The 25,666-nt window shown below is 42.1% G+C and overlaps 1 protein-coding gene across 1 annotated transcript in view; it reads left to right on the top strand.

Moving 5' to 3' along the window:
- The first annotated feature begins 622 nt into the window (after nt 1-622).
- The window catches only part of CRYL1 (crystallin lambda 1), a 64,690-nt gene continuing 39,646 nt past the window's right edge, over nt 623-25,666 (top strand). Inside the window, exons 1-3 of the mRNA XM_054078281.1 lie at nt 623-725; nt 4,109-4,216; nt 17,990-18,116. Coding sequence (XP_053934256.1) covers nt 700-725; nt 4,109-4,216; nt 17,990-18,116 — 261 coding nt within the window. The 5' untranslated portion in view covers nt 623-699. The remainder of the gene's footprint in view (nt 726-4,108; nt 4,217-17,989; nt 18,117-25,666) is intronic.

Raw genomic sequence — 25,666 nt, 5'->3', positions numbered from 1 at the left:
TGGACAAAGTGATTATGTCAGTCTTTTATTTTATTTTTTCCTTGGAAACTAGAAGAAATGATAGCCAGACAAACGTTCAAATGAAAGCTAAACAAAGGCTCATCAAACATCATCAGTAACTATGAAATATTTATTCCAGGAAGAAATGTATTCGTTTTCCATTTAATTTTTTTTTTTTCAGAAACCCGGAAACACAGGAAAACTTGCAAGTATTTCTAAGCCATATTAAGAGAACAGTCATATAATCTTGATAAGAAGCATTTAAAGAAATAACAGCTAACATTTTTCAGGGGCATCCAGCACGATTACAGAGCAATAAGCAGATGAATAGGAAGTACGTGGAATTAGGAAAAAAAAAGGAGTAATGCAGCACGCCAAGAGAAGCAGCAGCTGTCGTAGAGCAGCTTAAAGAATTTTGTGGACATTGCAGTGCTTTGTTTTTGCACAATTTGAAAGCTTTTGCACAAAACCCAGGGACAGCAAAAAATACATTCATTCAGAATACAAGAAGAAAGTATTCTAATGAATAATAAAGCGTTTGTTAATGAATTAAGTGACATGAGAGGCAGGGGGAGGGCGCCGGGAGCGGCGGGGCCAATGGGCGAGCTCGTAGCAGGAGCCAATGGGGGCGCCCGGGACTCGGGGGAGCCGGGCAGGAAGGCGGAGGGGGCGGATCATCGTGATCCCGGACCCGCAGACATGGAGAGCGTTGCGATCATCGGCAGGTAAAGGGGCTGCGGGCTCGGGTGCGGAGGGGACTGCATCCTCGGATGAGGACGGGGCTACATCCTCAGGAGGGGACAGAGCTGCATCCCTGGATGGGGAGGGGACTGCATCCTCGGATGGGAAAAGGGCTGCATCCTCGGGTGGGGGGGCTGTAGGCTCGGGAGGGGACGGGGACTGGGGTGGTGGCAGCCCTGGCTGGGCAGGTGGTGGGGTTGCCACACCTTTCTCCACCCTTGCAGGCTTAGGATGCTGCAGCGAGGGGTTAACCCGGTGGGTTTCGGCGTGTGGGGTCCGGGCTGGGCAGGGGAGCGCTGCAAGGGGGTCTGTCTGGCTGTGGGGTCCTGCTCCTGCTGTTGGAATCCAGGAGCCCAGGGCGGAATATTAGAACCATAGAATGACCAGGTTGGAAAAGACCTCTTGGATCATCAAGTCCGACCATTTCTGTCTGCCACTAAACCGTGTCCCTGAGCACCTTGTCTGCCTGTGTTTTAGATACCTCCAGGGATGTTGACTCAACCATCTCCCTGGGCAGCCTCTGCCTGATGACCCGTTCAGTGAAGACATTTTTCCTAATGTCCAGTCTGTACTTCCCCTGATGCAGCTTGAGGCCATTCCCCCTTGTCCTATCGCCTGTCACTTGGGAGAAGAGGCCAGCACCCGACTCTCTACAACCTCCTTCCGGGCAGTTGTAGAGACCAGTAAGGTCTCCCCTCAGCCTCCTCTTCTCAAGGCTAAACAACCCCAGTTTCCTCAGCGGCTCCTTGTAAGACTTGTTCTCCAGCCCCTTCACCAGCTTCATTGCTCTTCTCTGGACACACTCCAGAGCCTCAACGTCCTTCTTGTAGCGAGGGGCCCAGAACCAAACACAGTGTTCGAAGTGCGGTCTCACCAGTGCCGAGTACAGGGGCAGAATCACCTGCTGGTCACACCGTTTCTGATACAAGCCAAGATGCCATTGGCCTTCTTGGCCACCTGGGCACACTGCTGGCTCATGTTCACTCATCTGTTAATCAACACCTCCAGGTCCTTCTCCTCCAGGCAGCTTTCTAGCCACTCTTCTCCTAGTCTGTAAGCACTGCACAGGGTTGTTGTGTCGCAAATGCAGGACCTGGCATTTGGCCTTGTTAAACCTCATGCTATTGATCTCAGCCTGTTCAAATCCCTTTGGAGAGCCTCCCGGCCCTCCATCAGATCAACGCTTCCACCCAGCTTAGTGTTGTCTGCAAAATGCACCTGCTTGGCTCTTTAGAGTGTCTTTGCTTCAGTCCCTCATAGCTGTGAGCTACGTTAAATGAAATGAATGCCAAACAAATGTCCACAGCATCTGTACTCAAAGTCAGTCATTGCAATGTTTTGTGTGTCTAAGTACAAGAGGAGTGGAGAAATCTGAGCACGGCTTTAGGATCCTGTTTGTCAACTACGTCAAGAAACTCTTGAGTTTCTCTTGGACGCTCCTATGGCAAGGATGCCATAGATTCGCCACGAGATTCGTCAGTGTTTCTGATTTGCATGGGAATGCATTGCTTCATCCTCTTCTCGAGATGATAAAACTGAAGTTCTTTATTTGAACAGTAATCTGGTGTGAAGAGAAAAAAACCTGTCACACAGTAACAGCTCCTTTCTTGCCGCTATAACTCTGTGCTGAAGGCATGGGCTGCAACAAACTTTATCAGTGAGACCACTTGAGGTCTTTGCACATGTGTCTTGGTGCTGGTGTGTGACCGTGACAAAGCTGGATCTTACTGGTGGGGCTCAGAAAGCTCTTATTCGCCACTGGTATGCGAAGGGTCCAGAGAGCTGGACTTTGTATACTATATAGTTCAATCCTAAAAACGTGTATGGAGATAAAAGAAAAAAACAATTCTTTTGGTCAAACACCGATTTAAGGAAATTTAGTTTAAAAGTGCAATTTGAAAAAGGTGTTGAGAATATATAGATACTTAGAGCTCGGATGTGCTTGTTTAAGTGATCCACATCCTTTTATTTTAGAAATACCTGTTACCCAGGAGGCTACAGTAGCCGACAAACCTTGACCCATACCTTGCCTTTTCGATAAATATGCTTGTTCTGTACTTTGCCTAAGAACTTCTGAGGTCTGGGTTTCCTATGGTGAAGTTGTGTGTAGTTTTTGGTTTAAATGGTAAGCTTTGAGTGAGAACTTAGAGTCTGCTTAACACTAAATGCGAAGTTTCACCCTTGTTTTTTCTTTTTTTTTTTTTTTTTTTACCAGTTGTTTCCACTGATCCATGCTGCTTCCTGAAACTTCCTGTTTTGTTCCTTCTTTTTTTGTATTTAAACCAAAGGCTGAACTTGTTCCTGTTTTCTCTTCCTTCTTTTCTTATCTGCCCTATAAGTTTATCTCTGACTTTTACTCCACTTTTAATCCTTTACCGATGCCTTAACAGCTTTGCGGTTTCCAGTTGCCAGAGGTTGCTGAAGTTTAGTGCTAAAAACAGTGATCTCAAAAATGACAGGAAATGCAGACCCCTCATTATAACAGACGTGGATCTGGAGTTCTGCTCTTGCATTTGAGGTGATTTTTTGTTAGTGTTTGATCTCAGATTGTTTAAGCTTCCTACACTGTTCCTCAATGCTTCTGTTTGAAAAAGTTGATGCCTGCTATAAATCTAATTAAGTCAAAACCTGCATTTCTTTAAGAGATCTGATACATTTTTCAGTTACTTCTATCTATTTCTCAGTAATGTGACCACCAAAAGATATAGGCAGGCTGTTCCTGCATGCTTCCAGCGTGGTAGGGTGCTTCATTAAAAATACGGGTAGTGCTAGAGGTCAGTAGATGGAAAAGTAGTATCAAACACATAGTTTTTTTTCCTTGGTTTTCTTTCTTTTTCCTTTTCATTTTCACATGCTTATGATACTTCCTGGATTATAGCAGACTCAAGTCTTTGCCCCTTAGGTTTTCTAGTCATTTCTGAATCCGGATCCTGAACTCTTGGACCCAAGCACGGGTGTCTGTCTTCAGACTATAAACTGAGCAGAGGAGTGGTAGAATTAAAAACAAAACAAAAACTATTTCATGTAATTCAATGCACCAGCTCCAGGTTAATAGTGCAGCTGAGAAAACTCTTGATACTTGAGTCCAGTGTCCCAAAGTAGTGATTCCTACTGTTTTGAATTCTGCTGTCCTTTTTCTACTTTGTCTTTTTCTTCCTTGTTGTCTTTCCTCCAACTCTTGGAGAAGCTGCTGCACAGCTAGCTTATTTTATTAGAGCGAGACTTGTTTCCTATCAATATGTAATCAGTCTTTTCATCAAATGTTGAGGAGTCCAGGCTCTGTTTTCCTTCTTGCAATGCTTGTCAGACCCTCTTCCACAAAATAAATGCTTCTTTATTAATTGGTGGATATTTATTTTCTTTGCAGCGGACTCATTGGTCGCAGCTGGGCCATGGTATTTGCTGCTGGAGGCTTCAAAGTGAAACTTTATGATATTGCACAACAACAGCTAACAAGTGCACTGGAAAACATTCGGTAGGTCACCTGACTTGAAATGACTGGAATTGTAATGAAACTGTGGGATTTCTGTTATGAATCAACAGCCACGTCTTAATATTTAAGGGAATATAGATTTTAAGCTTGGAAGAAGGCTTTAACTTAGAAGTACAGGTCCTGTTAAGATTGGAAGTGTGTTCCCAAATCTCTCAATGACACTTCTGAAGAGCACTTTAATTCTTAGGAAACTGTTTAAGAGCTTAAGTTTAGATCCAAATTCTTGAAACAGTGTTTACCATGATTAGGTTATCTATAGACTAAGCTTAAAATAAATGAGCATAGAAGTCTTTGCTTAGGAAGACAACGAAGACTGTAAAAATAGAAGTAGGTTAGTATGGATTACTGAGGAGCCCTGCTGCAATTATTAGTATAATTAGAATTTTTTTAATTCTTAAACTAGTATTTTTTGAGTCCTAGAAGAACAGATTGCTAATTCCACTAATGATGCAACTACTGATCAGTTGTGGTGGAAGCAGAGAAGCTTCTTTAGAAAGAGCAAATTTGAGACTGTGAACACAAGAGCAATCACGCTGGTTGATACCAACAGTCCTCCAGCCCTTTTCTCTGTTGCCCTGTTGCACTGTGGCTAAAGCCACATGCTTTTGGTATACAAGAGAGCTTCAAGTTCAAGTCCTGCCTGTCTGTCCCCTCCCCCAACCTTCAGTGCCTAGAATTTTCTTATGTATTCAGTAACTCTAACTAGATTTCTTCCAGGTATTTCTCTAACGTTCCCTTGAACCTATGTAAATGCTTTTGTGGCCTTCTTGTCTAAGGATTTGTGTTCTGCAGGTTTATTGCTTACTGCATGAAGAGCTGTTCCCTTTTCTTTGTTCTGAACCAGGCTCCTTAGTTGTTTTGTTCAGCTCTTATTTCTTGTGTTAAAGGGTCTGGTTGGTCCTATTCACCCTCTTCTTGCTGGTCCTAGAAGTAGTTTTGTATGCCCGTGGGGGAGAAAGTGCCTTTATAGAGTGATTCCGTGCACAGCCTTATGTTGCTCTATCAGCATTTGATGTTGCTTCATGATCAATATCAACCTAAATGCATCAGCCCTTCCTTCGTGATGCGTTGGAGTGGAATATGTCAGCTGGTATGCAGAGTTAAGCTGCACCTAAAACAGTGTCATGCTGCTTGCTTTCTGTAACAAGCAAAGGCTCCCTCACAGCAAGGAGGAGTGACTTCAGGAGCCTCTTGTAGGTAGGTCAGTTTAGTTGTTAGATTTTAGAAGTTGAATAGAATGTGATATCTGGTGAGATTTGCTAAAAATGGCTTGATAACAGAATTGGAGCGAAATCTAATTCCTACAATTTTTTTCTTTCTTTCCCCAAATCTCTCCTTCCACGGAGATGGTAGTCAGACTGAACATTGCTATTGCTACGCATAGGTGACAGACACTGGTTCTTTTTTGCAATTGCTATCATAGTGTAGCCATGATGAAATTCTGGATTATTGTGGAGGAGGCAATTTTGCATATTATATATGTATGTAATATAGTACTTATATTACTAAAGACAGCACTCACCCCTGATTTTGTTTCATTTTTCTAATAGCAGAATGAGGATTTTAACCTTCCAAGGTTTTCAGCTTGGAAAAGTAAAGCATAAAATGTCATGTGTAATAAGATAGAGTGCTATTTAGTTGTGTCTGTACTGTTCTGTGTCTGCATTTGCTGCCCCACAGCAGTTCAAGGCAAGTTTTCTCTTTTGCATAAGGTGTTCTTAACTCAACTTATAATTAACTTCTGTAACATAGCTGTTGTGAGCATCCTAGTTTAAAAAGCATAGTTTCAGGACAACCGAATTTTTGTGATAAGTATACAAGCTATGCAGTTTCTTCAACCAGTATTTAGTGGTTGAATCTATCAAAATACGGCCAAACATGAATTTCTTTGCACTGACTTCATGGCACACAATCTGCAGTAAATCCCTTGAGTTACTGATGTAATACTTGTGTGAGGGTTGGAGCTTGGGTAGGTAAGGAGGGCTCTCAGACAACAACTGACAAAGCCAGCTGGTGGCTACTTCTATGGGCTTGCTTGGATTTGCTTTCCTTTTCCTCTCCAAATAGATAGTACTTTTACAAAAGCTTTTAGAATTTTTTTGTTTTAGTATTGAGAAGTGTCCCACTGTAGTCTGTGAAGAAGGACTTGGGGGTGCTGATTGATGAGAAACTTGACACGAGCTGGCAGTGTGCAGTTACAGCCCAGAAAGCCAACCATATCCTGAGCTACAACAAAAAAAGTGTGGCCAGCAGGTCAAAGGAGGTGATTCTTCTGCTCTGCTCTTGTGAGACCCCACCTGGAGTATTGTGTCCAGTTCTGGAATACCCAATGTAGGAAGGATATGGAACTGTTGGAACGGGTCCAAAGAAGGGCCACGAAGATGATCAGAGGGCTGGAACACCTCTCATACGAGGACAGGCTGAGAGAGTTGGGCTTGTTAAGCCTGGAGAAGAGAAGGCTCCAAGGAGACTTTATAGTGACCTTCCAATAACTGAAAAGAGCTACAAGAAAGCTGTAGAGGGACTTTTTACAGGGGCGTGTAGTGATAGGATGAGGGGGAGTGACTATAAATCGGAGAGGGGAAGATTTAGACTAGATAGTAGGAGGAAATTCTTCACGCTTAGAGTGGTGAGGCACTGAAATGAGTTGCCTAGGAAGGTTGTGGATGTCCCCTTACTGTTCAAGGCCAAGTTGGATGGGGCCTTGAGCAGCCTGATCTAGTGGGATGCCCCTGCCAATGGCAGAGGGGTTGGAACTGGATGATCTGTAAGGTCCGTTCTAACCCAAACTATTCCGTAATTCCGTAATTTGCAGTCTGTGAACTTTTAGTGTATGGAGGTGCTCTGCAGATTAAGGAGAAACTTGAGTGTCCAGAGAACTGTATGTAGTTTCTCTTTTCTAAACAATGGAAAAGGGCAATTTGAGTAGTAAACAGCATTCACTTTACTTAGTTCTTAAAGGAGATTATACTCCTTTGCCAGATACTTAATAATTAACTGTTTTGTGGTGAACTTTTAATACATTGACTTGTAACTTGCTATTCTGAATTTATATAAAGGGCATCTTGGGGCTGATTAACTAATTAATTCAACTCTCGCACAACAGTAGGTGAGCAGCGGAGATGTGTAGTCCTGCAAGAGGCCTGGAATGAGTCTGAAATGGACCTACAATAATCATGAGAGCCTGCATGTATCTGTATGGAAAATCTGAAATGTACTCTGTGCATTTGTTCAAAACACTTGGTTATGGGTAAAAAGTAAGATTCACTTGTGGAATTTGGATCTACTGAAACAAGTGGAAATACCTATCATGTTGCCACAGGATCAGTAGACCAGATACAGACAGAATGTGTATATGTGGTGCAATGGGTTTACTGCCTACCTGCCTGTTTCTGGGCACTTGGCAGCCAGTGCCCCGACACACAAAATGACCACACGTAACGTTGGATTGAACTGGGTGTACCAGTGGCATTATTAACCAGTGTCTGCTCTAATGGAACAACCTTTTCTTCTGCTGGAGAAAGAAACTACTGAATAGCTTTATGCCACGCTTGACCTACTGAATACACACTGTAGTAACCTGCCTTGGAAAATGTAACTTTTCATATCTAGCGTGTTTTCTTCTGAGTCAGTGTGATTCTGGTTTGAATAAGATTGAATAACTTTAAAATAATGAGAACGCGTAGTAGTCTATTGCTGAAAGTAATTAATTTTAAAACATATGCTGCAGAAATGCTGTAGTGCACACTCTCCCAAAAAGCATTTATAGTTCTTGTAATATCTAAGATTTCTAATAATTACTGTGCTACTGTTATAAACATAATTATGCTGCTGTAAAAGACTGATTAATTACAGTGGAAATGCTGTATTTTTTCCTATATGTAACTGGTTTGTGTTTTGTATAGAACGGTTTTTGCACGTATAATGAAAAACTACTTAAAGGAAAAAAGGTTTAGTTGACTCTGAAGAGGAAACGAAAACTTGGATATCATAGAATCATAGAATGGTTTGGGTTGGAAGAGACCTTAAAGATCATCTAGTTGCAACACCCCTGCCATGGGCAGGGACACCTCCCACCAGATCAGGCTGCCCAAGGCCCCATCCAACCTGGCCTTGAACACCTCCAGGGATGGGGCAGCCACAACTTCCCTGGGCAACCTGTTCCAGTGCCTCACCACTCTCAGCGTAAAGAAAATTGTCCTTATGTATAGTCTAAATCTTCCCCTCTCCCATTTATATCCATTGCCCCTCGTCCTATCACTACAAGCCATTGTGAACAGTCCCTCCCCAGCTCTCTTATAGCCCCTTCAGGTACTTGAAGGTTGCTATAAGGTCTGCTTGGAGCCTTCTCTTCTCCAGGCTGAACAAACCCAACTCTCTCAGCCTGTCCTCATATGGGAGGTGCTTCAGCCCTCTGATCATCTTTGTGACCCTCCTCTGGACCTGTTCCAACAGCTCCATATCCTTCTTACATTGAGGATTTCAGAACTGGACACAATATTCCAGATGAGATCTCACAAGAGAGGAATAGAGGGGCAGATCACTTCCTTCATTTGCTTCAAAAGTGTGGGCAATTTAATACCCCAGGGGAATATAGAGGGTTTAACATTTGGAAAGCATAAAATTAGTTTATGGAACAAAACAACCAATATGTCTTAGTGAAGGGGGTGAATGTCTTGGTGAAGCGGAGACAAAAAAAATATTTCTTAAACTTCTAGTAATGCGCAAATTGTATTTCCTATTCCAAGCTTTAAATAACTATACTAACAAATAAATGGTTGTCATGAAGATTGGCTGTCATGAAGATAAATGGCTGTCATGAAGATCTATTCATAAAGGCTTGTGGTGATAGGATGAGGGGGAATGGGTATAAACTGGGGAGGGGCAGATTTAGGCTGGACAGTAGGAGGAATTTCTCCTCACCATGAGAGTGGTGAGGCACTGGAACAGGTTCCCGAGGAAGGTTGTGGCTGCCCCGTCCTCGGAGATATTCAAGGCCAGGTTGGATGGGGCCTTGGGCAGCCTGATCTAGTGGAAGGTGTCCCTGCCCATGGCAGGGGGTTGCAACTAGATGATCTTTAAGGTCCGTTCTGGCCTTAACTATACTATGATACTGTGATCGTTTCCCCTGCACACACACACCACTGGCCAAGTGGAGAGAAGTATTTTAAGAGTTGTGTACTGTTATGAATGGGGATCTGGAACTTGCAATGAAGTGTCTGATGTGTGGCAGGTTGCAAGGCTGATGAAGTACACCACATCTACACTAATGACTTTATTATAGCTAAGGTTTTGAAAGGCTCAAGCTCTTCATCTTTCTCAGACTGGGAGACTGGTCTCTAGAAGAGATATTTGGATGTATGTGACTTCTTGCTGTCTGGTGCCCTCTTATGTTGTGTTTGTATAAAAGGGGAGCAGCTTACTTGATTTGTTTTGTAGCATGAGGAGTACCCTGATACAGGCTCCACTCCTTTTATAGCTCATGGCGTGTTTCATGGCTGTGTGGTTTGATGCTTTTCCCAAGCTGTCTGCTTCTTCCACTTTCTGGTCTGTATTGCTGTGTTGTATTGACACTATTTATATCAAAGGCAAAATGCAGCTTGGATTGAGTCTTACTCGATATTTTTATGTATCTCCTTTGAGGAGACAAAGGAGATACCTTCTAGTTAGACAGTTCTTAGCAAAGTATTTTTTGATCTTGAGTGTGTGGCACTGGCACATCAAGCTTGTCCTAAAACCTGTCTTTGAGTCGACTTTTCCATCAGATACTCCCTACAAAGTGCAATTAACTAGTTAGGGGAGACTGCTTCATATGCAGAACTAACTAGAGAATCTGTTACTAAGCTTTGGAAGGGAATAGATTCTGTCTTTCCAAAGGTTCTACCTGGCCATTCTGTAGCTGAAAGCACCAAAATACCTCCAAAGGGAAGCGTTGTCTTCTCAACAACTGCTGTTTGGCAGCCAGTCTCCATAACTGCTAGGATATACAATTTAAATAAGACTGATTTTTGTAATTTCAGAGGCTGTGTTTTGAGAACAGTTATGGTGTTGACATTTGCTTGGCATGCAGAAGTAGCAGGTTGTCAAAAAGCTGGTGAAATCTCCATCCCTGAAGACTTTCAAGGCTTGGCTACACCAAATGAAGGCTAACTTTGTCTCTTGTTAGCAATAGTTCTGCTGCAGATGGAAGCTGGACTGGAGACTTCCCAGGGCCCCGTTAGTTGCCTACTTGATCTGTTGTCTCAGGGTGGATTTTTGGGGCTGGTGGTGTGTTTTTTTGCCATGCCAGCTACCCTCTCATTTATCAGACAGCACTAGATAGCAGTCTGGTGTCATGAATGGTTAATGGTCCTAGTCTTTGGGCAATGATGGTTGGCTGAACTTGTGAATATTGGTGTTGTCTTATTTTTCTCTCCCTTCTCCTGGCTGCTTTTCAGCACTAAGTTTGTGATTAAGTGGTCTTTAATCTTGTTGCAGTGATGTGTGCAGGTAGCATGACTGCCCTGTAGTAGCCATGGATGAAGGTGAGGCAATGGGCTGTGAAAGAGACAGGTTAAGTATTAGCATCACTTGCATGTTCCTTCTCTAAGTAAATACTTATAGAATAAGATTTGTAACCATGAGCATCCCGGGCAGTTTATGTGGTCAGGAGTGGTGCTATAGATTTGGTACCTTATCTCGAAACAATATTTGGCTCAGTTCTCAGAGTAGCATTAATTTGGGCCGTTGGGTACAGCAGTAAAACTGGAGGTAGACAAAGCGTGGACTCTAAAAGGAAGTAATGTATTCTTATAGATTTCAAGTCTTCATTCTTCAAAGACCATACAGGTGTTAGTTAAACTCTTCAAACTGTGCACACAATACAATTGCAAAGTGAAGTCCTGTGTGTGTTCTATGGACATGGCTGCAGTGATCTTGATCCCTGGTCATCCGCAGGGATGATCACCCCAAAGTCTCAGCTGCTTTGAATAAAAAGTCATCCAGCAGAGGTCAGTGGTGCACTGCCATATGTACAAACTGGTCTGGTTTGTGCTTTAATTTATTATAAATACTGGGGGAAGCTCCCTTCATTTTTTCAAAAGTGTGGGCAATTTAATACCCCAGGGGAATATAGAGGGTTTAGAATTTGGAAAGCATAAAATTAATTTATGGAACAAAACAGCCAGTATGTCTTAGTGAAGGGGGTGAATGTCTTAGTGAAGGGTAGACAAAAAAAAATCTCCTAAACTTCTAGTAATGTGCAAATTGTATTTCCTATTCCAAGCTTTAAATAACTATACTAACAAATAAATGGCTGTCATGAAGATAAATGGCTGTCATGAAGATCTATTCATAAAGGCTTGTGGTGATAGGATGAGGGGGAATGGGTGTAAACTGTGGAGGGGCAGATTTAGACTGAATATTATGAATTTCTTCACCATGAGAGTTGTGAGACACTGGAACAGGTTGCCCAGGGAAGTTGTGGCTGCTCCACCCCTGGAGGTGTTCAAGGCCAGGTTGGATGGGGCCTTGGGCAGCCTGATCTAGTGGGAGGTGTCCCTGCCCATGGCAGGGGGTTGGTACTGGATGATCTTTAAGGTCCCTTCCAACCCAAACTATTCTATGATTCTATGGTTCTAGATTCTGTGATTGGTGATGTTAACATGAAGACTTGTGTAGGAAGAAAAATCAGTCCAGCTTTAAGTTGCAAAGTATGAAGATGGTGGTTTTACAGGTTAACTAAGAAATAAAGTTCTTGGTGCACAGTATAAGGTCTAATGGCTTATGACAAAGAAGCAGAAATGATGGGGATGGTCATCGGTGGCGGAGGAGGAAAGGCACGGAACAGGAGACTGGTGCTGCAAACTTCTATAAAAAAGCGTGGAAGAAAAATAAAAATCAGATCTCTTAGTCTGTCACTCAAGCATTTTTTAATCCGTCATTTACCAGTCATGGAGTGGAGTTTCGGGGGACCAGGGAGGATGAGGCTAGTGTCATATTGCACTGACAATGAACAAAACCTTCACCCTCTTCTTCAAAGGAAGAAATTATTTTGTTGTGGTCTCTTGAAACCTTTTGTTTTGTTTTTTTAAAAGTAGTATACCACCTGTGAGCAAGAGGAGCGTGCTGGATTTACGCAAGTGCACCTGAGAATTGAACTTCTAATGGATGGATAGTTGAGACCTTTCAAATTAGAGGAAATGGCTTCAAGTTGTGCCAAGAGAGGCTTAAATTGGCTGTTAGGAAAAACCTCTTCACCAACAGGGTTGTCAAGCATTGAAACAGACTGTCCAGGGAAGTGTTTGAGTCACTATGCCTGGAAGTATTTAAAAGGTATCTAGATGTGACTCTGAGGGACGTGGTTTAGTAATAGACTTGGCAGTCTTAGGTTGCACTCTGTAATCTTTATGGTCTTTTCCAACCTAAGTCATTCTGTGATCGGTTCCTTACCATCTCACCTCAGGAGATGTGAAGGAGTTAGAAGTTTGGACACTCTAGGTGCACCTGTTTGTTTACACGTAAAGAACTGGCAGCTTTAATGCTGGAAGCCTTAAGTCTTGTACGGAATTCCCCCACCTGACAAGCTGTGGTGTGCCCCAGCAGCTTGGAAAATGGAGCTGAAGCTTCCTGTCTCCTATTCTTTACCATGCAGATTGCTCAAAGTCAGAAGTCTATGCTTTTCAGTCATTTATTTGTTTCCTGTGTTGAATGGGAAACTCATCCAGAAACTTGATGGATTTCCTGCTTATTTCTGTGATGCTGCCTGGACTGGGGGAGCGTTTGAGCACTTTTTTCTTGGTTTTTTTTTTTTTCTCCTCCTCCCAGCCCCTTCCCACTTACTTGAAATGCTTTGAAACAAAACTTGCCAGAAGAGAATTTCTGGTTAGTTTAGCTGTAGGTAGGAAAAATCTGGGTCTTTTGAGCCTAAATCCATATTTGAGAAAAGAGGCAGAAAGTTATTAATGGAACTCTTTTCATCAGTTTTGGACTGCATAAACTGGTAGGAATACTAATTTTGGTGCCAAGTCTAAGGGACTTCGGGGAAGTAAACAGGACAGACCTGAGCAGTGTCTAAAAAGCATATGACTCTTGGCTTCGTTTTCTAGCTAAGAATGAATCAAGCCTGTTCAAAGGTCTTGTCCAGTGTAAACACTATTCAGTGGCTTGCTGTTTACCCAGGCGTGCTCTTCCTTGGTGTTAAAAATCGTTGTCCATGATCAGTTCTGACAAAAATAAAAATGAAGTATTAAAAATTGCAGTACAGAAATTATTATCTGGAGGTAATTGCTGAAGCAGCTCATTGAAGAGGAGAAGGTTAATCCTTGTAGGAGTTAGCACAGTGTGTGCACATACATGTGCTTTGTTGTTGTTATTGAGATTTATTCTTCCCAGTTCGAAGTATGGGTGCATATTCAGGTTTAGAAGGTGTACTGTCACCTTTACTAGCTTGAGACAGAGAATCATAGAATCACAGAATCATAGAATAGTATGGGTTGGAAGGGACCTCAAAGATCATCCAGTACCAACCCCCCTGCCATGGGCAGGGACACCTCCCACCAGATCAGGCTGCCCAAGGCCCCATCCAACTTGGCCTTGAACACCTCCAGGGATGGGGCAGCCACAACTTCCCTGGGCAACCTGTTCCAGTGCCTCACCACTCCCATGGTGAAGAAATTCTTCCTTATGTCGAGCCTAAATCTTCCCCTCTTCAGTTTATATCCATTGCCCCTCGTCCTATCACCACAAGCCTTTGTGAACAGTCCCTCCCCAGCTTTCATGTAGCCCCTGCAGGTACTGGAAGGTCGCTATAAGGTCTCCTTGGAGCCTTCTCTTCTCCAGGCTGGACAAACCCAACTCTCTCAGCCTGTCCTCGTATGGGAGATGCTCCAGCCCTCTGATCATCTTTGTAGCCCTCCTCTTGACCTGTTCCAACAGCTCCATATCCTTCTTATGTTGTGGATTCTTGAACTGGACACAGTATTCCAGATGAGATCCCACAAGAGAGGAATAGAGGGGCAGAATCACTTCCCTCGACCTGCTGGCCACACTTGTTTTGATGCAGCCCAGGACACGGTTGGCCTTCTGGGCTGTGAGCGCACATTGCCAGCTCATGTTGAGCTTCTCATCAACCAGCACCCCCAAGTCCTTCTCTGCAGGGCTGGTCTCAATCACATCACAGTATCATAGAATCAGCCTTTTATACCCATTGCCCCTAGTCCTGTCACTACAAGCCTTCGTGAACAGTCCCTCCCCAGCTTTCTTGTAGGCCTCTTTCAGCTCCAGCTGCACCTCGATCTTCCTGACCTCATCCCTACACAAGCAGGCAGCGTTCCTTTAGTCTTCCCAGGTTACCTGTCCCTGCTTGCACTGCCTTTGCAGTTCCCTCTTGTTCCTGAGTTTGACCACCAGGTCTCGACTCAGCCATGCCAGTCTCTTCCCTTTCCTGCCCGATTTCCTTCATATGAGGGCTGAGCACTCTTGCACCTCATGGAAAGCATTCTTAAATGTTTTCCATCTCTGTTCTGCTCCATTGTCCCTGAGGACCATGTCCCGTGGGGTCCTACCAAGTAACTCCTTCAAGAGGTGGGAGTCTGCTTTCCTGAAATTTAGGGTCCTGACTGTACTCCTTATTTGCCCCATATCCCTCAGGACCTTGAACTCCGCCAGTGCGTGAACACTGCAGCCCAGGCTGCCTCCAATCCTAATGTCACGCATGAGCTCACTTGTATTAGTGATCATAAGGTCCAGTATTGCATCCCCTTGGGTGGGGGTCTTTATCATCTGGATTAAGAAATTATCTTCAATGCACTCCAGGAGTCTCCTGGTTTGCCTACAGCTTGCCGGGCTACTTTTCCAGCATATATCTGGGTGGTTGAAGTCCCGGAGTAGGATGGGAGCTTGCGAGCGTGAAGCCTCCTGTAGCTGGAGGAAGAAGGCTTCGTCGGTTGGCTCTCCTTGATTGGATGGCCTGTAGTATACACCAACCACAAGGTTCCTGTTGGTTCTTGGTCTTTTATTCTGATCCACAAGCTTTCAGCCTGTTCGTGGCTACTCTTCAATGACAGCTCTTCACATTCTATCCCTTTCCTGATATAGAGGGCAATGCCTCCACCCCTCCTTCCCAGTCTGTACCTTCTGAACAGCCTGTAGCCATTGATAGCCACACTGCAGTCATGGGATTCGTCCCACCAAGTATCTGTGATGGCAACTAGATCATAGCTTTCTAGAGCCTCTGACGTTACTTACTAACAAGTTGTTGGAAATCCTTAGATTTAATGTACAGAGTCCGTGGTGATCAGAAGGTATTGGTTTCCTCTGACTTGTGCTAAACCAGGAGCAGAACTGTTCCATGCATTGTTTTGGCTACTGCTAAGTGGCTACTGAGTGCTCCTTATCTTGATTTTTAGTGGTGTTGCTCCCAGGATAAGGTATTGCTACTCTGTGTTGAATGAATTAGGAAGCAGTTTTATTTGCTGGGAAATAAGCGTTCTCTTTTCCTCTACTTTGAGTGGAAGACGGGTCATCAAAGTAACTTGCAGAGCAGCAGATATTTATGACCTCTTAATAAAGCTACCATAATGGTGGTAGAGCCTATTTTTACTGTATTTTTTTGGACACAACACAACCTAACCCAACCACAGGAATGCTGAAGTAAAAATCTCGTTCTTTGGAAGTTAGTGGTAGGTTTGGTGAGCCAGTTTAAGCTAGAGATCTGAGGACCCAGTGAATCTCTGTGGTTTGACTTGCTTCTGTAGAGTTCAGTAGGAACTCAATTGTCTTTTAAATAAATACCTGCAAACTTTAATTTTTAGCTTCAGAATACCATTCTGTAAATGTTTCATTCTGAGTTATTTTCTTTGACGTGAAATAGGTACTTCCATCATAGGGTAAGATGGATTGCATACTTGGATGTCTAAAAAAGATTAGACAAATGCACCTGGGACACTTAGTTCTCCCTTCTCTACAAGAGAGCTGAAGATGATTATCTCAGATGTGCACATAGACAGAGTAGGTGAATCCCACTCATTTAGGAAATCTGAAGGAGGAAGGAAATATTTTTATTTGATTTACGGACTCAATACTTGTTGACAGGAATGAGCTCTAAATGAAAGGATGAAAGTGAGAGTGCATTATCACATGTAGCTCAGCAGATGGCCTGGAAAGAATGAAGAGAGATGAAAGATAGACACAATCATCTACAACCCTCTTCCTTTGCAATTAATTTTAAATGCTGCTTGAAAAATTTAGATGATGCCTCCTGCCACTTCATAAAGTAACTGAGAGCTGCAGTACAGTTCTTCTGTCTGGTTTGTTCAGGACTGCTGATGTAAAGCTGGCTGCAGGGGTATCACTGGTAGGGGTTGAGGAAATGCTGCTGCAGGACGTGCAGTCTGGGGTTGACATCCCAGTCTGGTGGCTTCTAAACTGCCCTTTGTAAGGACTAAGGATGGTGTTTGCCTCTGGCTGCTGTTGGTTGTGACAAACATATGAGGTCCTATCTCCTCTGAGATCTCCAAATACAAAAATAAATCCAGTGTTCCAGTCTGGATACATGGAGATCCCTGGGCAGGTATACCAAGGACTGAAGTGTGGCTGGGAGTGGAGATTGTCTGGGCTTGTATAAATAAGTTCTGCCCATTTAACATGTACTGTACCATAAAGCCCCTAATGAAGGCTGTCACGTGTGACCCAGGGCCACAGTCACTCAGGAAACACACAATGAGTCACTGGTTATTTCTATATGCAGTTACATGATTTGTGCAATACAAAAATGCTGACTTTTTCCATATTTTACAGCTTCTCTGTTTGCTACAACTTTTTCACCCTCCAACTGGGTGGCAAGTGCAATTTATTTATCATGTAAAAGGACATTCAAAAAGAAGCCAAAGCTTCTACTCAGTTGGTCAGGAGAAGAAAGGATTATTTAGTTTATTTTCCTGGTGCTAATCATTAGCTCGATTTCCCCCTCTCTTCAGGATAAGCAAATTTTTGCTGAATAATAACCAAAGGCTCAGAGGAATTCTAGCTTGAGGTAGCTGACAGATTTAACAGTCATAATGGCTATAGCAAATAGCTTTAGGTTGATCGTGATCAAATAGTTTAATCCCACTTAATTTCTGTGGAAATTTCTCCTCTAAGTTTCTTTTAACAGTTTTGAAATGGTTTTCCTGTTCTCAGCTTTCAAGGGTCTCAAACTATAGAGACTTTTTCTGAGAAGGTGGCCTGTCCAGCCTCAGCAATGGTGTGGGCTTGAACATTCATTTCAAGCTGTGGCCGCTTGATTTACAGGAATTTTCTCACACTTGCTTTGTAATAATTACCAATAGAGAGGTATGGGTTTTTTTAGGAAGGACTCCTGGCTGTATGGAATGTATGTATTTATTTTTATACAGTTAAATGGTGTTCCTGCAGGGAGGCTTCATAACAAAGAGCTGTTTTTTACAACACTAGGTGAAGCATATTATGAAGGGACTTCTCTTTCTGTTGAGTAGAAAAACTCTTGCTGATCCTACACCAGTGAAAGCAGATTTGACGTGATGACAAACTTGCATCTAAGAGTAGGTCTTTGAACTGTCCATGCTTGAAGAGAAGTATTATAATATGAAGGGAGCAAAGAGAAATGACTAAAACTAACATTTGTATTTTTTAAGTATAAATATGTGCACTGGCATGGCAAATAGCATAATACCACTGGGTTGTTGAAAAGCTTTTAAAAAAAAATGCTGGTGGCTTAGGAATGATAAAATACTTAATTTCATATATTGTTTCTGTCAGCAAACAAATGCAAGAGCTGGAGGAGTCGGGATTCCTGAAAGGATCTTTGAGTGCGGAGCAGCAGCTGGCTCTCATTAGCACCTGTACAGACCTGAAGGCAGCAGTAGAGGGTGCTACTTTCATTCAGGTGAGTAAAGATTTGACACCTTCTAGCAAACAGTTTAGAAAAGTGATCAAGAGCTGTGTTGTGCAGTCGGTGGACAGTGGAGAATTAAACATGCTGATCACTTAAGAATGGTTGTGCTTGTTGAAATTAAATTTGTTTTTAGCTTAGTATCTTGATGTGGGAGATGCTGCTTCTCTGCAGGATTTCCCTGTTCAAGAGTCCTTGCAAGATGCTTTTTGGTTATGTTGGAAGTGGCTGTTGGCTGGCTTAGCCAAGAGAGAATTGCTGACCTCTGTGTGTAACAAAGACCATACCTTCTAGAAAGATGATTGTACGGGAATGGAAGATTCCCGGGGAGAGATGATGTCTTAAGGAGCACCACGCATTCTAGGGCTGGGACTATAACACGTTTCTTCACTCCAGGTACATTGGGAAGGCAGGGAGTATTACTATGCCCAGGGTTGATTTCTGTTCTGGATTTGAGGGAGCACTGTAGCCAAAAGCAGCTATCCAGCAGGATGTGGGAATATTAAAACCAGGGTGGATATATAGGGGTGGAATCTGTGCTGCTAAGTAAAATTGGGGTGGAGAACAAGCTGTGTTACTGAACTTTATAGTCTGTGATTTCTTAACTGTCAGTATGCTCACTGGCGCGGGCATAGTTCAGGGAACAGGTGAATTGAAGACCACTTCTGGGATAAAGTATGAATGAGTTTGCATTGGACCTGGCATCTTCTATCCTACCTGGACCCCCAGTATTATTCTAGTGTTGTTCCATCAACTGTTCCTCTGTGTTTCTGTTCTGCACCTCGAGTTTATAATTTATAATGTTTCAGGTTGTAAATCACATAGTTTGCTTGACTGTAACACATTCCTAATAATAAATTGAATTAAAAGGGAACAGCTTTCCAGACCTTTTCTTCCTCCCAAATGCGGAGGTAGAGGGAGGGAGAGCAAAGAATGGGAGGCAGAGCAAAGCCTCAAACAGGAGTCAAGGTGTGAATTCACTATAGATTTTTTACAGTGGTGTACTATTTTGTGTTCACTTCCTGTTCTCCAAATCATGAAACCATATACTGTTACTCCATTATCTTGCTCTTTCATCAGTAAAGAACTCAGAGCTTGTCAGTTCATATTTTCATATATATATCACTTACCTCTGCTGAGTTTAATCTGCTAATTTATTGTCTAGTCGCTCAATCCTGTAAAGTCCTTCCACAAATGTTTGTAGTTGTGATGATGGTGACAGATGAGCTAACTTTGAGGTCATTTAAGAATGGCTATAACAAAGGGCACAGATATTCATGAACCAGCACAGGCCAGCGTCTTCCACTGAGTAAGAGCTGACTGTTCTTCCTACTGTCTGCTTACTATCTCCTTGACTAGTTACTGTCCATGGAAGTTCCTTTTATCTTGCGTGTGAGCAGTTAACTTCCTTGAAAGCTTTTATTACTTTTGTTTGCAAGACTTCTGGGCATTCACACAGACTGCATTGGCTACATGACTTCTGTGCTTGCTGCCTCCTTTAGAGAATTCTGCTAGGTCTGTGGAACAGGACCTCTCTCTGGAAAAGTTTCTTTGATTCTTCCAAATTAATGTAATACTCATACAGTGCTACTTTTTTCTATTAACTTGTTTGGAAGAGACATAAGGGTCACAGGCTCGTTGTTGAGATCTTTCCTGAAGTTCCCATAAAAGTTGCATCATGCTTGCCACTCTTTTGGTCTTCAATACCAAAATAGCATACATTCAGTTTTCTTTGAAGTGAACAGTTGTATAGTGCTGTTGTTAGGTTGGGTTTTTAAACCATATCAAAACATGACCTAGTACCTTGGTTCTGGTTCCCCTCTCTGTTCTGTGACTTGAAACAGACCCCGGAAATACCCAAATCTAAGACTTCAATTTTCTGCAAAGATTACAAGGAGAAACAGGACAGTTGCAAAGACATCACTGTTCTGTGTGTGTTTTCCAGATGATCATTCTGTACTTTTGTACTTTCTATGTGTTCTCCATGCATTTTGAAGAAAGAAGGATTTCCTCTTGCAAATTGCAGGCGGGGGGGCGAAATATGTGGTGGTGTCTGCTTTTTGTCTTATTTTGATAAATTAACAGTTCTACCAGCCGTGTTCATTTGTGTACTGCCTCAGCTTTGTGAAGGCTGCCTTCTTGTTTCTTGTAGACTCCTAGTTCTGCTTGTTTTCTTTTGTTCTTTCAGGTGTTTCTTACCAAATAGACATATCAGGCAGTGTCTTTAGTTTCTCTTTGTGCTTTATGTAAGGATCTGATCCTTCTTACTGCCAACTTTGCATCTCCTTGGTATCCTAACTTTTATTTTAGTGTCTCCTTTTGAAGCTAAGCACAGCTGTGATGGAGTTCTTGGCTCTTGTTGCTCCTACAGAGATACTGAATCTCAGTATTCTACTGTTCCTCAGAGAGGCTCTTTACCAGTAAGATTTTTTTTTTAACAAAGTCTTGCATGCTACTTCAGATTAAATCAGGGGCTGCATCATCCCTCCCTCCCACCATCAGCTGATCTATGAAACAGGCATCAGGCAAATGTTGCAGAATTAAATCAGTTTTTAGTCGGAAGGGACCTGTGCAAGTCCTGTAGTCCAGCCTGCCTCTGGGACCAACTTACATCAGCTTGCTCAGGATCTGTGCAGTCGAGTTTTGAATAGCTTCTAAGAGTAAACACTTCTGGTCTCGTTGGGTAACTTGTTATAACATTAGATTACCGTCATTGTTAAACTTCTTTCCTAATATCAAATTGGTATTTTCTTCTTGCAACTTTCATCTCTTGCCACTTGTCCTACCACCATGGACCTCTGAGAAGGATCTCACTGCTCCAGTGATCTCTTCAGGTAGTTGAAGACAGTGGTGTTGTGTTGATAGTCTCTGAATAGCAACAATCTATGCGGGGTAACTCAAGCTTTCTGGTACTAGTTTGTGCTCCCTTAACCCTTATGATGTCTCTTAACATGTAGTCATTAAGCATATAAATAAGAAAAATAAATGAAGTAGCTGCAATATACCCCTGAGTAACAAACAAATCATATGTGTGAGACACTGTTGATGGTATTTTTATCAGCTCATCAGTTTCAAGCCATAGCATCAAAGTTTGGTTTGATACAAAGTGTTAACAAATAGGCAATGTCAGTGGGCAAATCCTTTGAAGTAGTCCTTGATTTGCTTTTGGAAGGGGGAGTGCAATAGATGTAAAAGATTCTTATTCTAGGCTCACAGCCTTATTTCAGCAATTGCCAGTGTAATTTTCTGTCTAAAGTGCGTTAAACTTCAGAAGCATCACCTAGTGCGTCTTTGAACCTGGAAGGAATAAATGGACTACTTGTACTTATGAGTGCGAGTGTTCTGGCTTTCAGTTACATAAAAATAAAACATCGATTGCATTAATGTTGATTGAATGTAGAGAACTCTATTTTCTTGCTTCTATAACCTACTGATTAACTTTTTAGAACACTGACTACCCTGAGAAGTGCATTTCTTTACCCAAGATTTCAGTTGGTTAAATCTTAACTTCTTTTCAGATTTGACCTTCATAGAGTAAGTCCACCTTAAGCTTTAAAAATTTCCTTGAAGTTTGCAACCCCTGAATTCTTCAGACAGCTGTGTAATTTTCATGGGACATAACTTTAAAAAAATGGGATGTAGCAGTAAAAAGTGGAACTTCCTAAATGACATTAGAGAAGATATTAAAAGTGAAAAAGATGCAAGGAACAAGTAGGACTGAGTAAGAAGACAATTCTTAACAGTAATGCCATGAATCTTTAAAAACAAGGTATGCCTTGATGTAAATTATTTTATGGTTTTCCCTCTCCTGAGCATTTTGATTGGTGTGGTTTGCATCAACTTTAGAAGGAAATCAGTCTGGTTTTTGCTCTAAAACTGAGTAGTCACCCAATTTCACTTCTCAGAGATTTTCTGTGCCACTTACTCTGCTACTCTAAGTGCATAACTTGTAGCATTTTGGTGAATGTGCACTGCAAGCTTCTTGCTTTACTAAAAGCTTTAATTCTGAAATCATTTTTTAATAGCTGAAAACCTGTGGAGACTAATGGATATATTTGTACTATAACGTCCCTGGCATCACATGGTAAAATTTCTTAATACTGTGCTCTTAACTTCCCTGCATAAATGCATGATGAATTTTGTCTTTAGCCCTTAAGTGACCATTGGGTACTGAACTTATTAGTACTCCTTTCACTATTAAAAACGTATTTGAGTGGATGTATGTCTAGTTCCTATGTAATGTAAGCCAAATAGAAATCAGTGCAGCCTTTGTGTGATTTCTTTCCACAATGCTAGTAAAATGAAAATGTATCTTTTTAAATGCTTTTCCTTGGAGCAATTTACTAACAGAATAATAAAGTTTACTAGGTCTCAGAGGAGGATAGATGACTACCAATTTGTAAGACCTTACTCTTGATACTGGAGCTCCTGTGTACACTGGTGAGTTGTAATGCCTGGCTGAGCTGGTTGAAGCTGAGAGGTCGTCTCCAGACCAGTCAGTTGTGCTGTGGCATGGGACAAAGCTGACTGGCAAGGGGAGGAAATTAAGCTTGTAACTTAAACCATGTGGCTTGAGGTATTTATCCTTTTTCCTTTTAAAGGAAAGCTGCCTAAAAGCTCTAGAACAGCATCTTTATTTTTAGTCTCCCCTCTTTAAAAAAAACAGGGCATAGTCCCCGCCCTACCTCCATTGCACCTGCAAACTTTTGAACTGGTGAGAACAACACTAATAGATCTTTAGCCTGATCTCTTTTAGATCTTACTGGTGCTCTTATCTCTCTGTTAGTCATATTTAGAAAAACAGCGATACCAGCCTAAAATACCTCTCAAAAAGTGTGGTGGTGCCTCAGAATGGAAAACCATTGCTTTGGGAGCCTGACAGTAGGTGTCTCGTGTCTCCTGTCATAAAAATTTGTCTTTGATTATCTGGGACCAGTTTCTTCCATTGCCTTTTGTTTTACTTTCCTGGTGGCTTTCCCAGAAGTAAAAGGGTTCTTGAATGATGGAATATCTGCAGACGGCAATGGATAAAGATGTCTTCAGCTGCCCTGACCTCTTAGGATAGAAAACCATTCTGGTTTCGAAGCTGCATTAATGACGTACTTGTGTAAATACGAAGCTGCTGAATGGCAGAGTGTGCAAGCATTGCAGTAACACAGCTTTTTCTGGACTGATCACTGCTCAGCTCTGAGCACTGAGCAGACCAACATGGGTCTATTTACTCTCCACTGGGTAAATATAACCTTAGGCCTTGTTTTACCTTACTTACCTTAAACAGTGATCTGAGGCACCAGAATTTGTTTTGGCTTCTGAGGGAGCTGGTTTTAAGAACGTGACTTGACTTACCATCTTTGTAGAGGTTTGGGTTTGAGTTTTTAGGGTTTGAAACAGTCTGATCTCAAGGGCTTGCTGCAAAACACCATTACATCAACGTTTTGAGTTGAACTGGAAGATGGTGTTTGGGTAAACAACTTTCCAGTGTTACTGCTGTGGTGCTGCTGCTGAATAGACTTTAGTCCTAAACTTTCTAACATTCACTCGCATCTGTCCTATGCATATAACAACTGCTGGTGTCTGCCATTACAGACTTGAATATGGTTTTGGTCTCTGTTACAGGAGGTCGTAATTATTATAACTGACATCCTGCCCAGCAGTTAATACTGCTCCTCAGGTTCTCGTCCAGTGTTTCTTGGTGTCTTTTCCAGAGTTGTATTGTATTTCCATTGCCTTTTGCTAGATCACTTCCCCCATTTCCAGGGTGGCTGGAATCACAGTAGAAGAAAGCAGAGAAGATTTGATCCTTTGAGAAAGGATGTGGGGAGGAGGATGCCATTCAGCCTGTCCAAGATCTTATTGCCCTTCGCTATGGCAGCAAAAAAGATCTTAGTCTCTTCTGTAATAGGCTGCCTGATCAGCTTGTCTGTCTGTCTCCTGAAAGTTCTATAGTGCACATGAACATCAGGGAGAAACCTGGATTTCTTCATGGCATGATGCTGTCACTAGATGAAGCAAAGCTTGCCTTCATTTGTTGTGTTGTAAACAAAAAATAAACCAAACTAAAAAGCTCCACATCATCTCTCAAGACCCTCCCAAATCTTCATATCTGAATTCTAGAAAATGTAGTTCTGAAAACTAGTACTTCCTCAAATCCTGTTTTGTATTTTGTACTGAAGTTTGAACAGACACTTGTAATTCAGTCACTTATTCTGAACAATATAAATTGGCAGTAACTTGATATTTTTGTTGCACCAGTTCTTTAACAGGGTATGTATCTGAACTGTAGGAAAGTACAAAATGTTTCCATCTAAATGCTGGATTTCACCACACCAAAGTGTTAGTTACTTGTATGGTATCATGTGGTAGACAGTCTTTCATGTCACACCGGAGCAGCGAGTTAAGAAGCATCACATTTCACACTGGTATGAGCTCATAAATTCAAGATGACTAAGAAGTTATCACTACATTAGATTTGAAGTGAATTATAGCCCTAAATTACTCTTTTAAAATTAGATTAGCCTGAGCATATTGTTTTTTTAATTGATTCCTTTACAACTGCACCATAATAAGCTTACTCATCTACTGTCCTTTAGGCGATGGCTTTGAATTAAAACTTTTCTGAATATGTACTTAACACTGTTCTAAAAGCCAGGCACTTGTAGATTTATTGTAAGACTCTTTTTTATAAAAAACCTATATTTTGCATGGAAATGTAAACGAGTTCAAGCCCTGTGAATCAGAGTTGGGCTCATAAGGGGAGTCTGTGTGTGCATGTGTCCCCTGTCTGTGTCCCCCTGAGTCCTCTGCCCCTCAGCAGAACAGTATATGAGAGAATCCCACCTTTATCAGAAGACTCATCTTTGCTTTTGCAGTCCTATCAACTACAGTTATCCAAAATTAGGCTGGAAGGGACTTCAGAGGTTACTGAGTCCAACCCATGCCCCAAGGTAGGATCAGACATACCTAGACGACTGTCTGCCAAAAATGAGTTAACCTGTTCTTAAAATCCTCGTGTGATGTGATTTGTTCTCCTCTGTGTTGAGCATTTTACTTCAGTGCATACCTACCCCAATGAAAGACTATAACTGAAGCCCTAGGATGTGAGCATACATGACCATGCCTTTCTATTTTATATAAATATTTTTAATAATTGTGTCAAATGGTGATAATGTGGCCCCGTCCTTAACAAATTGCCAGTCTGCTGTGCAGTTAAAGGAGTTGTTGTCTTTATCCTGCTTTCTTACCCTTGGCTTTCAGGATACAAATTTTTGTTCAGGTTGAAAATAAAGTCGTGGTTGTCAAGGTTGTGCAGCTTGTTTTGGGCTAACTAGAGTTGTTTTACCTCTAAGGAGTCTTGTTGCTAAACATATTTTTTTGTTAATGATGGTGTATTTGGACATGTGCTTGAAACCACCTTGGAAGGAGTTGTGTACGCAGGTATATGGGGTCTCTTCCGAACTCCACCCAGCCCTGGAGGCTCATTACGAGTGGTCGTAGAGGAGATAAGACTTGTGACAGCCTAGGCCTGACTGGCAAGCCTGATGTAG

The sequence above is a fragment of the Cuculus canorus genome, chromosome 1, assembly GCF_017976375.1.
Source record: "Cuculus canorus isolate bCucCan1 chromosome 1, bCucCan1.pri, whole genome shotgun sequence".
NCBI lineage: Eukaryota > Metazoa > Chordata > Aves > Cuculiformes > Cuculidae > Cuculus > Cuculus canorus.
This window is presented reverse-complemented; position numbering and strand designations above follow the sequence as displayed.